The following is a 12,500-nucleotide window of genomic DNA, read 5'->3' as shown; positions in this document are numbered from 1 at the left end:
TCGAATGCCTTTTCAGTCTACGAAGTTGTCATACACAGGGGCTTCCTATATTCGTTTGTTTTCTCTCTTATTTGAGCTAGTGTGTGTATTATGGTCTGTAGTTGAGAATTCGCTGCGGAAACCCTGGCCTGTTCCCTGGGTTGTTTTGAATCTAAGTATCGGTGATACGGGCTGTGAGGATTTTTGTGAACAATTTATAGATTACTGAAAGGAGGCTTACAGGTCAGAATTCTTTAAGTCTATTTGTGTCTCCCTTTTTGTGTATTAACATTATTATTGCGTTTTTCCAGGCCATTCGGAGTTTTACGACCGTTAGAATCTGTTATAATGACTGGAGACAGTTTTGCTGCGCGATCTCTCCTGTCTGAATAAGATCTACACTAAACCTTCTTCTCCTGGTGTTTTTCCTCTTAGTGCCCTATTTTACTTCATCTACTGTGATGTTTGGAACGTCTCCAATTGTTGTGTTTGTCTCCATATGTAGTGCTTCGTTTGAGTTGGTATAACGTCGCCGATAGAAAGTCTTCTAGTACTTTGATAAGATTTTATTTTCTCTTGTATGTCACCTCTCCGTTTGGGTTTCTTTACTGCATACATTTGGTTTTTCCCTATTCCGAGCCTCCTCTTTGTTGCCTTAAGGCTGGTGGTGCGAGCAAGCAGAGCTACGTTTTATTTTTCGTATGTTAAATTTGCATTAACATCCTCTTTTTCTTCTTGTTTATGTCTTAGTCAGCTCTGTTGATTATTATCTTGTTCTCTGATGATGTTAATTTCATGTCCCTACACAGTTTGATAAGCTCTTTTGTCTCCACCGAAAGCTTACTGAACTTTTCTTTTTCGTCTTTACCCCTAATTTCAAGTGCAGGCTTCCGTTTACTATTTCACTGAATAGTTGGTCGTTCATTTGGTCTATGTCAGATCTTCTTTGAGAGAGTGAGTATGTTGTTTCGGATGTTGATAATGGAATTCCGTCGCCCTATTCCTTAATGTTGATTAGTTAACGAGAGGCTTCTGTTAAGAGCTTATTTGTTTCCCTACTTAGCTTGTAATTTTACTCTACCTCTGACCAGGTCTATGGTCACTACTGAGATTTACTTTATTAATGTCGGTTACGCCTTGTATAATGTCGCGCCTATTAGGTGATTTAAGTTCAATTTCGATTTTAATGCCGGATGGTGATTTCATCCCATGTCAAATTTCCTCCCGGGTCTCTCGTTCGAAGAATGTTTTCATAATTCTAAGGGATCGAGCTTCAGCGAAATTCTACAGCCTTTGCCCTCTTATTTCTGAAGCCTATTCCATGTTTTCCCACCAAGGTTTCTCCATCTTCCCTTAATCTATCTTGGCATTAAAAACTCCCCATAATCATAGTTAAAGTGGGTTTTTGCTCTATCGGTTAGTACTTGCACATCTTCATAGAAGCTCTCTATCACCTCATCACTATGATGCTGGTAGGAGCGTATACTTGGATAATTTTTAGGCTATATCTGTTGTTTAGTTTCAGTATTACGAAACTACTCTTTCGCTCAGACTGTAGACTTCCCTAATATTCTTTTCGAGTCGGCTTTGTGAAATAAGAAACCTACTCCTGATCCTTGTTTGTATCCAAGGTTTACCTCGCCAATATTAATAATGTGCATCATTTCCAGTGTAAATTTCTGCTCTACGCCCCTAGTATTCCTAAATTCAGAAAGTCCTACAATATCCCAATTTAATAAATGAAAGTTCCTCAAAGCAGTGTCAAAAGATTCAGATTCTGTTCTCAGAGGGGCGGTGGGTTGGGGCCGGTAGTTTCCATACGTCCATATATTGCATGTACGATAAATTCCTCCATCTTTAGGCGCCTGGGTCTAACCGGATATTCTTAGCACCCTCTGCTCTGGAACCAATCCTGATCACTGCCGTGATAGGGGCTCCTTCGCTTCGTGGAATGAGGGTGCGTTGTTTGACTGATAAAGATATTGAGAGAGGGGATGTGGCTGATACCCCCAGTCGGCTTAAATGTGCATGAGTGGGGGGGAGTAATTTTAGTCTGGAGGCTAAATTAATCTCCAATAACACGTATTGAGTTACGTCTCGCATGAATTACGGAGATCTTGCATCCCCCTGATCTATCTCACACCTTCGGTTCACTCTGTGAAAAAAGGACATTTGTTTATTTATACGAGCAGGCCTACGCAAGAATGGCATGTTTGCATGTCTTCTGCGCGCTCCTGTGCCCACACAAATATTCATTACTATATATAGATTGTACCCATAACTAGCACAGTGTAGACGCGTATATCTACAAATAAGCCCAATTATGACATACCAAGCTTTGTCTACGTTCATGTATGACACACAGCACCATACCTAATCAGCGAACCTCGGGTGCCCAAAACCACTATCCAACAGTGACAAAAAATAACAAAAACCCAAATCCCCCCCAAATTTTTTATTCCCATTTTATATTCCCCCCCCCCCCCCCCCCCCTTATATATATTATTATTATCCCCAACCCATGTGCCCATGCATTATAATTTGTTTAAATTATATACGTAGGTAATGGTATACATACATTTGGCAACAACTTGGAGGGGTCTTATAAAAACTTTTTTTTTTTAGTTGGCACCAAAAAACGTTTTGGGCGTCCTGGTGATGCCCTTGGCTGATGATGACTACCATATCTTTGGGTTATGTTGGGCTTTCATTACGAATTGATTTTCCAGATTGATATTCACTGTGGTTGCATGGTTAGATTTATGAATACTGAAATTATGGACATTGTGATTATATAGTATGCTGTACTCACGAACTGGGAATGGGATTTTACTCAGGCCAGATGTTGAATGGTAGTTTGATCAACGTTTTGACCCTTGGCACTTGTGTTAATGTGGCATTTATGGGGAGGCGTGAAGCAAAGCTTGACTCATTTTCTGATGGTTTGCTTGTATGGCTTATGATTTTATATTGGAAATATATATGGAAATATATTCAGACATTCAGATGTTTTCACACTGCAATGTATACTTGCAATTCACTATAAATAGATGGTTATAACTCATGCTTCTTTCATTTATATGCGTGGCACTTTTGGCATTACTACCTTCGAAAAGACTAGTTTTCTTGTGGGCATCTTTCTTTTTTTTTTAATTTTCTACAATCACTTGTGTAATTTCTATTTCTATTTTATCGTTCGTATATTGCACATTATATATATATAATTTTATAAATTATATATAATTATAATATATTATATATATACTATATTATAATATATATAATATATATATATAATACATATATATTATATACATATAATATATATTTATATATATATATATATATATATATACATAAACAAAGAAAACAAATACACACACACACACATATATATATATATATATATATATATATATATATATATATATATATATATATATATATATATATCTGGCAACGAGTAGGAGAGGGTTACTGCTAGATCTCAGCGATATTAAGTGTAGAATTAAGTATATCCAGTGATCCGTGGCGACACAGCATAAGGTGAAAATATCTGTGAATGTCTAGAGTGCATATACGAACGATATAGAAATAAGAAATTACACAAGTGTTGTAGAAAATTAAAAAAAAGAAAGAATGCCACAAGAAAACTAGTCTTTTCGAAGGTAGTGAGATGCCAAAAAGTGCCACAATATAAATGAAAGAAAGCATGAGTTATACCATCTATTATAGTGAATTGCAAGTATACATTGCAGTGTGAAAACATCTGAGGATGTCTGAATATATTTCCAATATATTTCCAATATAAAATCATACCATACAAGCAAACCATCAGAAAATGAGTCAAGCTTGGCTTACACACTTCCCATAGATGCCACATTAACACCAGTGCCAAGGGTCAAAGGTGATCAACTATCATCCAACATCTGGCCTGAGTAAAATCCATTCCCAGTTCGTGAGTACATCATACTATAGAATCACATATGTCATATTTTCAGTATTCATAAATCTAACCATGCAACCACAGTGAATATCAATCTGGAAAATAATTCGTAATGAAAGCCCAACACAAGATATGGTATCATCATCTGCCAAGGTCACACCAGGACGCCCAAACGGTTTTGGTGCCAACTAGAAATTACCCCTCCAAATTGTTGCCAAATGTATGTATACCATTACCTACTATATATATTTAAACAAATTATAATGCATGGGCACATTATAATTCACGTGCGTATGTGTGCACGCGTGGACGCTGATATGTATGGGTGCTGTGTGCATACATACGTAGACAAATGCTTGGGGTATGTGCATAATTGCTTATTTGTATATATACGCGTCTACACTGTGCAGTTATGGGGACAATCTATATATAGTAATGAATATTTGTGTGGGCACAGGAGCGCGAATAGACATGTAAACATGCATTCTTGCGTAGGCCCTGCTCGTATATATAAACAAATGTCCTTTTTCACATGAGTGAACCGGAAGGTTGTGAGATAGATCAGGGGATGCTAAGATCTCCTAATAGCATGCGAGACTAACTCAAACGTGTTATTGGAGATTAATGTTAGCCTCCAGACTAAAATTACTCCCCCCCACCATGCACATTTAAGGCCGACTGGTGGGGTATCAGGCCACATCCCTCTTCAATATGAAGAAAACGGCCCTCATTCCCCGGAAGCGAAGGAGCCCCTAGTCACGGCAGTGATCAGATTGGTTCCAGAGCAGAGGGTGCTAAGAATATCCGGTTAGACCCAGGCTGCCTAAAGATGAGGAATTTATGTACATGCAATATATGGACCCTGAGAACAGAATCTGATCTTTTGACACTGCTTGAGGAACTTTCATTTATTAAATGGGATATTGTAGGACTTTCTGAAGTTAGGATACTAGGCGTAGAGCAGAAATTACTAAATGATGGGCACTTATTATATTGGCGAGGTAAACCCTTGGATAGCAAACAAGGATCAGGAGTAGGTTTCTTAGTTCACAAGCGACTCGAAAAGAATATTAGGGAATTCTACAGTCTGAGCGAAAGAGTAGTTTCTGTAATACTGAAACTAAACAACAGATATAGCCTAAAAATTATCAAAGTATACGCTCCTACCAGCAGTCATAGTGATGAGGAGATAGAGAGCTTCTATGAAGATGTGCAAGTAGCTACCGATAGAGCAAAAACCCACTTTACTATGATTATGGGGGATTTTAATGCCAAGATAGGATTAAGGGAAGATGGAGAAACCTTGGTTGGGAAACATGGAATAGGCATCAGAAATGAGAGAGGGCAAAGGCTGATAGAATTCGCTGAAGCTCGATCCCTTAGAATTATGAAAACATTCTTCGAAAAGAGACCCGGGAGGAAATTGACATGGAAATCACCATCCGGCATTAAAATCGAAATTGACTTTATAATCACCTATAGGCGCGACATTATACAAGACGTAACCGTTATTAATAAAGTAAATGTCTGTAGTGACCATAAACTGGTCAGAGGTAGAGTAAAATTACAGCTAAGAAGGGAACGAAATAAGCTCATACAGAAGCCTCTCGTTAATCTAATCAACATTAAGAATAGGGCGACGGAATTCAGTATCAACATCCGAAACAAATACTCAGCTCTCAAAGATCTTGACATAGACCAAATGAACGACCAATTCAGTGAAATATTAACGGAAGCTGCACTTGAAATAGGGGTAAAGACGAAAAAGAAAAGTTCAGTAAGCTTTCGGTGGAGACAAAAGAGCTTATCAAACAGTGTAGGGACATGAAAATAACATCAATCAGAGACAAGATAGAATCAACAGAGCTGACTAAGACGATAAACAAGAAGAAGAAAGAGGATGTATGCAAATTTAACATACGAAAAATAAACGAAGCTCTGCTTGCCGGCACCAGCCTTAAGGCAACAAAGAGGAGGCTCGGAATAGGGAAAAACCAAATGTATGCAGTAAAGAAACCCAACGGAGAGGTGACATACAATAGAAATAAAATCATCAAAGTAATAGAAGACTTCTATCGCGACTTATACCACTCAAACGATCAACTACATATGGAGACAAACACAATTGGAGACGTTCCAAACATCACGGTAGATGAAGTAAATAGGGCACTAAGAGGAAAAACACCAGGAGAAGAAGGTGTTAGTGTAGATCTTATTCAAGATGCAGGAGAGATCGCGGCAGCAAAACTGTCCAGTCATTATAACAGATGTCTAACGGTCGGTAAAACTCCGAAGGCCTGGAAAAACGCAATAATAATTTTAATACACAAAAAGGGAGACACAAAAGACTTAAAGAATTACTGACCTGTAAGCCTCCTTTCAGTAATCTATAAATTGTTCACAAAAATCCTCACAGCCCGTATCACCGATACTTTAGATTCAAAACAACCCAGGGAACAGGCAGGGTTCCGCAGCGGATTCTCAACTACAGACCATATACACACACTAGCTCAAATAAGAGAGAAAACAAACGAATATAGGAAGCCCCTGTGTATGACATTCGTAGATTATGAAAAGGCATTCGATTCGCTACAGATATCTGCAGTACTAGATGCAATTCATAAACAAGGAGTAGAGGAAATATACTGCAGATTATTAGAGGATAAATATAGAGATGGTACAGCGACCATCAAAATCCACGCAGAAACTAATGAAATACCAATAAAAAAGGGTGTTAGGCAGGGCGACACCATCTCATCGAAGCTGTTTACAACTTGCTTGGAGGAAGTATTCAAGAAGTTATATTGGAAGGAGAGAGGGATTAAAATAGGGAATAAGTACTTAAGTAACCTAAGATTTGCAGATGATATTGTTCTTTTCAGCGAGTCAGCAGATGAATTACAACAATTAATAAGCGATTTAAATAAGGAAAGTCTGAAGATTGGCCTTAAAATGAACATGAAGAAGACTAAAGTCATGTTCAACAGTCGAACCCCAGTTAAGCAAATACAAACACAGGGCGAGGTACTAGAAGCAGTGAACGAGTATGTATACCTAGGGCAACTCATACAGTCGAGTACATCCTGCGAAGCCGAGATAAAACGACGAATCAGGCTAGGTTGGAGTGCCTTCGGTACACATAGTAATATATTACGAGGTCGTCTGCTACTATGTCTAAAGAGAAAGATTTTTGACCAATATGTCCTCCCCGTCATGACATATGGATCAGAGACATGGACTACGACCAAGGCACTCGAGAGGAAATTAGTAAGCGCCTAAAGAGGAATTGAAAGGCTTATGCTTGGAGTTAGCTTAAGAGACAAGAAAAAGGCCATATGGATCAGACAACAAACAAAAGTAGAGGATATACTAAAGAGCGGCAAGAAGAAAAAGTGGCAATGGGCCGGACATATGTATCGGAGACAGGACAACAGGTGGACAAATAAAACAACAGAATGGGTAATACACGACACAAAGAGACCCAGGGCAAGACAAATGATTAGATGGCGGGATGAAATAGCGAACTTCGCAGGAGTAAACTGGAATCAGAGGACACAAGATTGGAATGACTGGAAAAGATTGAGAGAGGCCTAGTCCTGCAGTGGAATGATACAGGCTGATGATGATATATATATATATATATATATATGTGTGTGTGTGTGTGTGTGTGTGTGTGTGTGTGTGTGTGTGTGTGTGTGTGTGTGTGTGTGTGTGTGTGTGGCAGAAAAACAATAGTTTCAAAATCCACCTAATTTGATCTTTACATCTGAGAAGAAAGGGGAAAGGCATATCAGAGGGTAAAGGGAAGTAACGCGGTAGAAGAAGGGCCGGTGAAGACAGTTGAACGGAAACAAAGACTCTATGGATATATATATGTAAAAATATATTTATATATATATATATATTATAAATATGTGTGTGTGTGTGTTTTGTGGTGTTTGTGGGTTTGTGTGTGTGTGGTTGTATATAAATATATAAATAAAAAAATAAATATAGATATATTATATTTATATATTACATACATAATATAAATATATATAAAATATAAATTATACATTTTTAAAACACATTTTTTATTGACGTATATATTGTAAAATTCCAATATATTCAACCCTTTCCCTGAATGTCCTTTTTCTGTTTCTAAATACCCCAAACCCTGCCCAATATGACGAAGCAAATATCGGCTAATTTTAAACCCTGTCCCTCCTTAGAGAACCCCCCCCCCCCCTTCCCCTCCCATAAAATAGACCGAAAATACTGATCACAGCGAGGAACCCGTGCAGGGAATCCGCCCAACCGGAAAGACACTTACCAATCTTTATGATATGTCACCCGGATAGCCATTAAGAAAAAGGACAAAAAAGTTTATTCTTCACTACACATCGTTCAGTTTTTTCGGTGTATTCTGTGGATTTTTATTTTTTCTTGTGTTTTGTGTAAGTTATATGCAAACTACATTCTTTCTACAATACTTACATATATCCATAAATAATATGTGTATACCAACAAAAATGGGACACAACGCACACCACACACACACACACAAACAAACAACAATACATACACACGCACAGGCACACACACCACACAAACACACACCCTAAAACACACAACACACCAAACACACACACACAACTTACCCACACACACCTACATCATACAAACACACGCCCCACACACACCACACACAACTCACACACATATACATAAAAATATATTAATATTATATATATATAAATAAATAAAAATATAGTATGTACTATATGTAATATATTTGTTTAAATTTTATTTGTGTGGGGGGGTGTGTTGTGTGTGGTTGTGTTGTGTGTGTGTGTGTGTGTGTGTTGTGTAGTTATATAAACACAAATAATATTATATATATATTATTATTATATTATATTTTATAATATATATTAATATACATACACACACAAAAAACACACACACACACACAAACCCCACACACACACACACATACACACACACACACACACACACAAAACACATAAATTAATATATATATATATATATATAAATATATATAATATATATATAAAAATATACAAAAATTCCAATGTGTATTTGTATATATATTATATAAATTATAAATATTTATATTTTTTTTTATAATAGTAATATTATATAATATATATATATATTATATATTATTAAATAATTATATAATTCTTATATCCAAAAAAAAAATACAGACCCATGCACAACACACACACACACACAAAACACTCAAAAAACACCCCGACCTTATATATAGCATATATCAAATATCAATATATATATAATTATATATAAAATTTTTAGATATTATATTTTAAAAAAAATAAGGTTTAAAATTTATATATAATTTATTTACTTTTTACATATATGTAAATATATGTATTTTTTATTAAAATTAATATATATATATAAATATATATATGCCCTAATTATAATATATATATATATAATATTAATATATATATATAATATATATTTTAATAATATATATATATATATATATTACGTATATTTTATATAGTATATATATATATTACATATACAATAATTACAAATATATATATATTATATACATTATATACATTTGTGTGTATGATATATATATATTAAATATTAATATATATAAAAATATATATAAAAATATAATATATGTATGAAATATAGGGGATATATAATGTATAAATAACAAAATATACATATATATATAGGGTTTTTAATATATATTTATATTATATAATATTATAAATAATATATATATATAATATATAATATATAAAATATACATATATACATACATACATACATATTATCTATATAAAAATATTTATAATATATTAATAATATAAATTAAATATATATAAAAAATTTTTTTCATTTTTTTTTTTTTTTAATAAATTTATATATATATTTTATATAATTATAATAATATATTTTGTAAATAAATAAATAATATATATTATATTTAAAAAATATATATATAATATATATAAAAAGTATAAAGAGAGAGAAAAAAAAAACAATATGCAGTTTTGTTGTAATTTACCACCAAATTTACTTGCATGTCTGAACACATTAAACAATAACTTGAGTCGCAAGATAACTAACTCTATCTTCAGCCCTGGTCTATAGATACTACAAATCTAGAAAGAAGGACTGGGCATTTGATCAGAAACACACGAATCCCAAATCCTTGCGCTAATCACAGGCGACTTGACAGCTGTACGAAACGCCGAAAATATAAGTGGCGATCACACGGCCGTTTGCGAATGTACTGCAATAGTTCGCATATATAGTGCAATAGATTGTGGAAGTATTGCCCTCGTTAAAGATGATGTGTTCCCTTTTCATTAATCCTTAAAGGTCCAATCTGGCGCTTATTCGCGCGGATTTGCATTTCATGATACGTATTTCGTCCTTCATGACACACTTTTCTCGGACCTCCTACTCTAAGGACCAGATCTAAGAGCAGATGGACGCCGTTCGTTGTTCCAGAATGCCTTGGAACAGCAAGAATTTCACGTGAGAAATCGGAAGGAACACCTACCGGAAATCCTTTTCTTACGGTGTATATACATGTGTATGTATATGTATATGTATGTTTATGTATATATACACATATAGGTATATATGTAACTATCTATCTATCTACCTATGTTTGTGTGTGTGTATAAATATAAATATATATAAATATATATAATATAAAATATATAATATATATAACTATTTACAATTCACCACACACACACACACACACACACACACACACACACACACACACACATATAATATATATAATATATATATATATATATATATATATATATATATATATGTTAACATATATGTATATATATATATATTATATATATATATATATATAGATATAAATATATACATATACATATATAATATATATTATATATTTATACATACATATAATATAAAAATATAAATATATATATATATAATATAATATATATATATATATATATAATATATATATATACTTATATAAATACACACACACACACACACGCCTACACCTACACACACCCACACACACACACACACACACGACGCACACACACACACACACACACACACACATATATATATATATATATATTATTATATATATATAAATATAATATAAATATAAATACATATATAATTTTATACAACTATCTATTATATAAATATACAATATAAATAGTATATCATATATAATTATATATATCAATATATTAAAAGTCTAAACATATAATATATATAATAAATATAAATCTATAATATAAATATATAAAATATTAAATAAAGTATACAATAACAAATATACATCTATATATATATATATATATATATAAAAATATAAAAAAATATACATATAAATATATATCTATAATTCTATATCTCAAATACTCTCAATACTAACTATCTATCTAACTCTTAATTAATCCTATACTCTCTAGTATCAAATCCTAAATAACTATATAACTATCCACTATAACAATACTCCAATACTATATCATACTCAACAAAAAACAAACACAATTTATCCACTCTATATTCCAACTCACATAAAACCCACTCCCATAACAGAATAAATATACATATATCTCAATATCACAAATATATCACAAAAATAACTATCTATATAACAAAATCACTCTATATAACACACATCACACATCACACACACACTATCTACTCACTAATCTATCTCACACTCACAACAAACGCTCGAACGCACGCACGAAAGATCGCTATCACGCTACACAACACACAAAAACAATATCGCCCCACTCTTACACCGACTATCTCACACCACACACACACACAAAACACCAAACAGAGTGATTGAGATGAGTACTGTAGTTACAATATAGAGTGATGATATATAGATAGAGATTGAAAAGCTAGTAGATAGAGATGAGATATATATAAATATAGACACGCACACACACACACTCACACTCACACACACACAAACACCCACACATCTAACACCCACACACAACCACACGCCACGCACCAACACACACCAACACTCTCACACACACGAACACACACACATCACACACACTCCCACACACACTACATATAGTAGGACAAACACCCTCTTCTCCGCCCTATATATAAAGAAGATAAGACTGTAGATGTGTGTACTCTATACCTAGATATACATGTCTGATATATGATCGATATATATATAGATAAGAGATATATATAGAGAGAGAGTGAGAAATAGTATAATATTGAGATTTATATAAAAGTGTGTGCGCACTCCCCACTGGGGTGGCGTGTGGGGGGGGTCCCACATGAGTGAGAGATGATATGTGTGTGATTGAAGTAAAAACACATCCACAAACACGCCACATCCCCACACACACAGCCCCACCGACACACTCCCTCTCCATCTCACACACACACACACACACACTCACAAACACACACCACACAAAGACAATCTCACACACAAACACAAACACCCACACACAGCCACACAGACACACACACACACACTCACTCTACACTCAACACACGTCACAAACACACACAC

At 34.1% G+C, this 12,500-nt stretch overlaps 1 protein-coding gene across 1 annotated transcript in view; it reads right to left on the bottom strand.

Moving 5' to 3' along the window:
* Window positions 1–12,500, bottom strand: part of LOC122260079 (uncharacterized) — a 37,175-nt gene that overhangs the window by 19,772 nt on the left and 4,903 nt on the right. Inside the window, exons 4-5 of the mRNA XM_086542159.1 lie at window positions 1,587–1,696; window positions 1,410–1,448 (exon numbers count right to left, since the gene is read on the bottom strand). Of these exons, the coding sequence (XP_086398285.1) occupies window positions 1,410–1,448; window positions 1,587–1,696 (149 nt within the window). The remainder of the gene's footprint in view (window positions 1–1,409; window positions 1,449–1,586; window positions 1,697–12,500) is intronic.

Source organism: Penaeus japonicus, unplaced genomic scaffold, assembly GCF_977035675.1.
Source record: "Penaeus japonicus unplaced genomic scaffold, GWHDUDI00000001_assembly GWHDUDI00000012, whole genome shotgun sequence".
NCBI lineage: Eukaryota > Metazoa > Arthropoda > Malacostraca > Decapoda > Penaeidae > Penaeus > Penaeus japonicus.
Note: the sequence above shows the minus strand (reverse complement) of the source record. Positions and strands in the feature narration are given on the sequence as shown.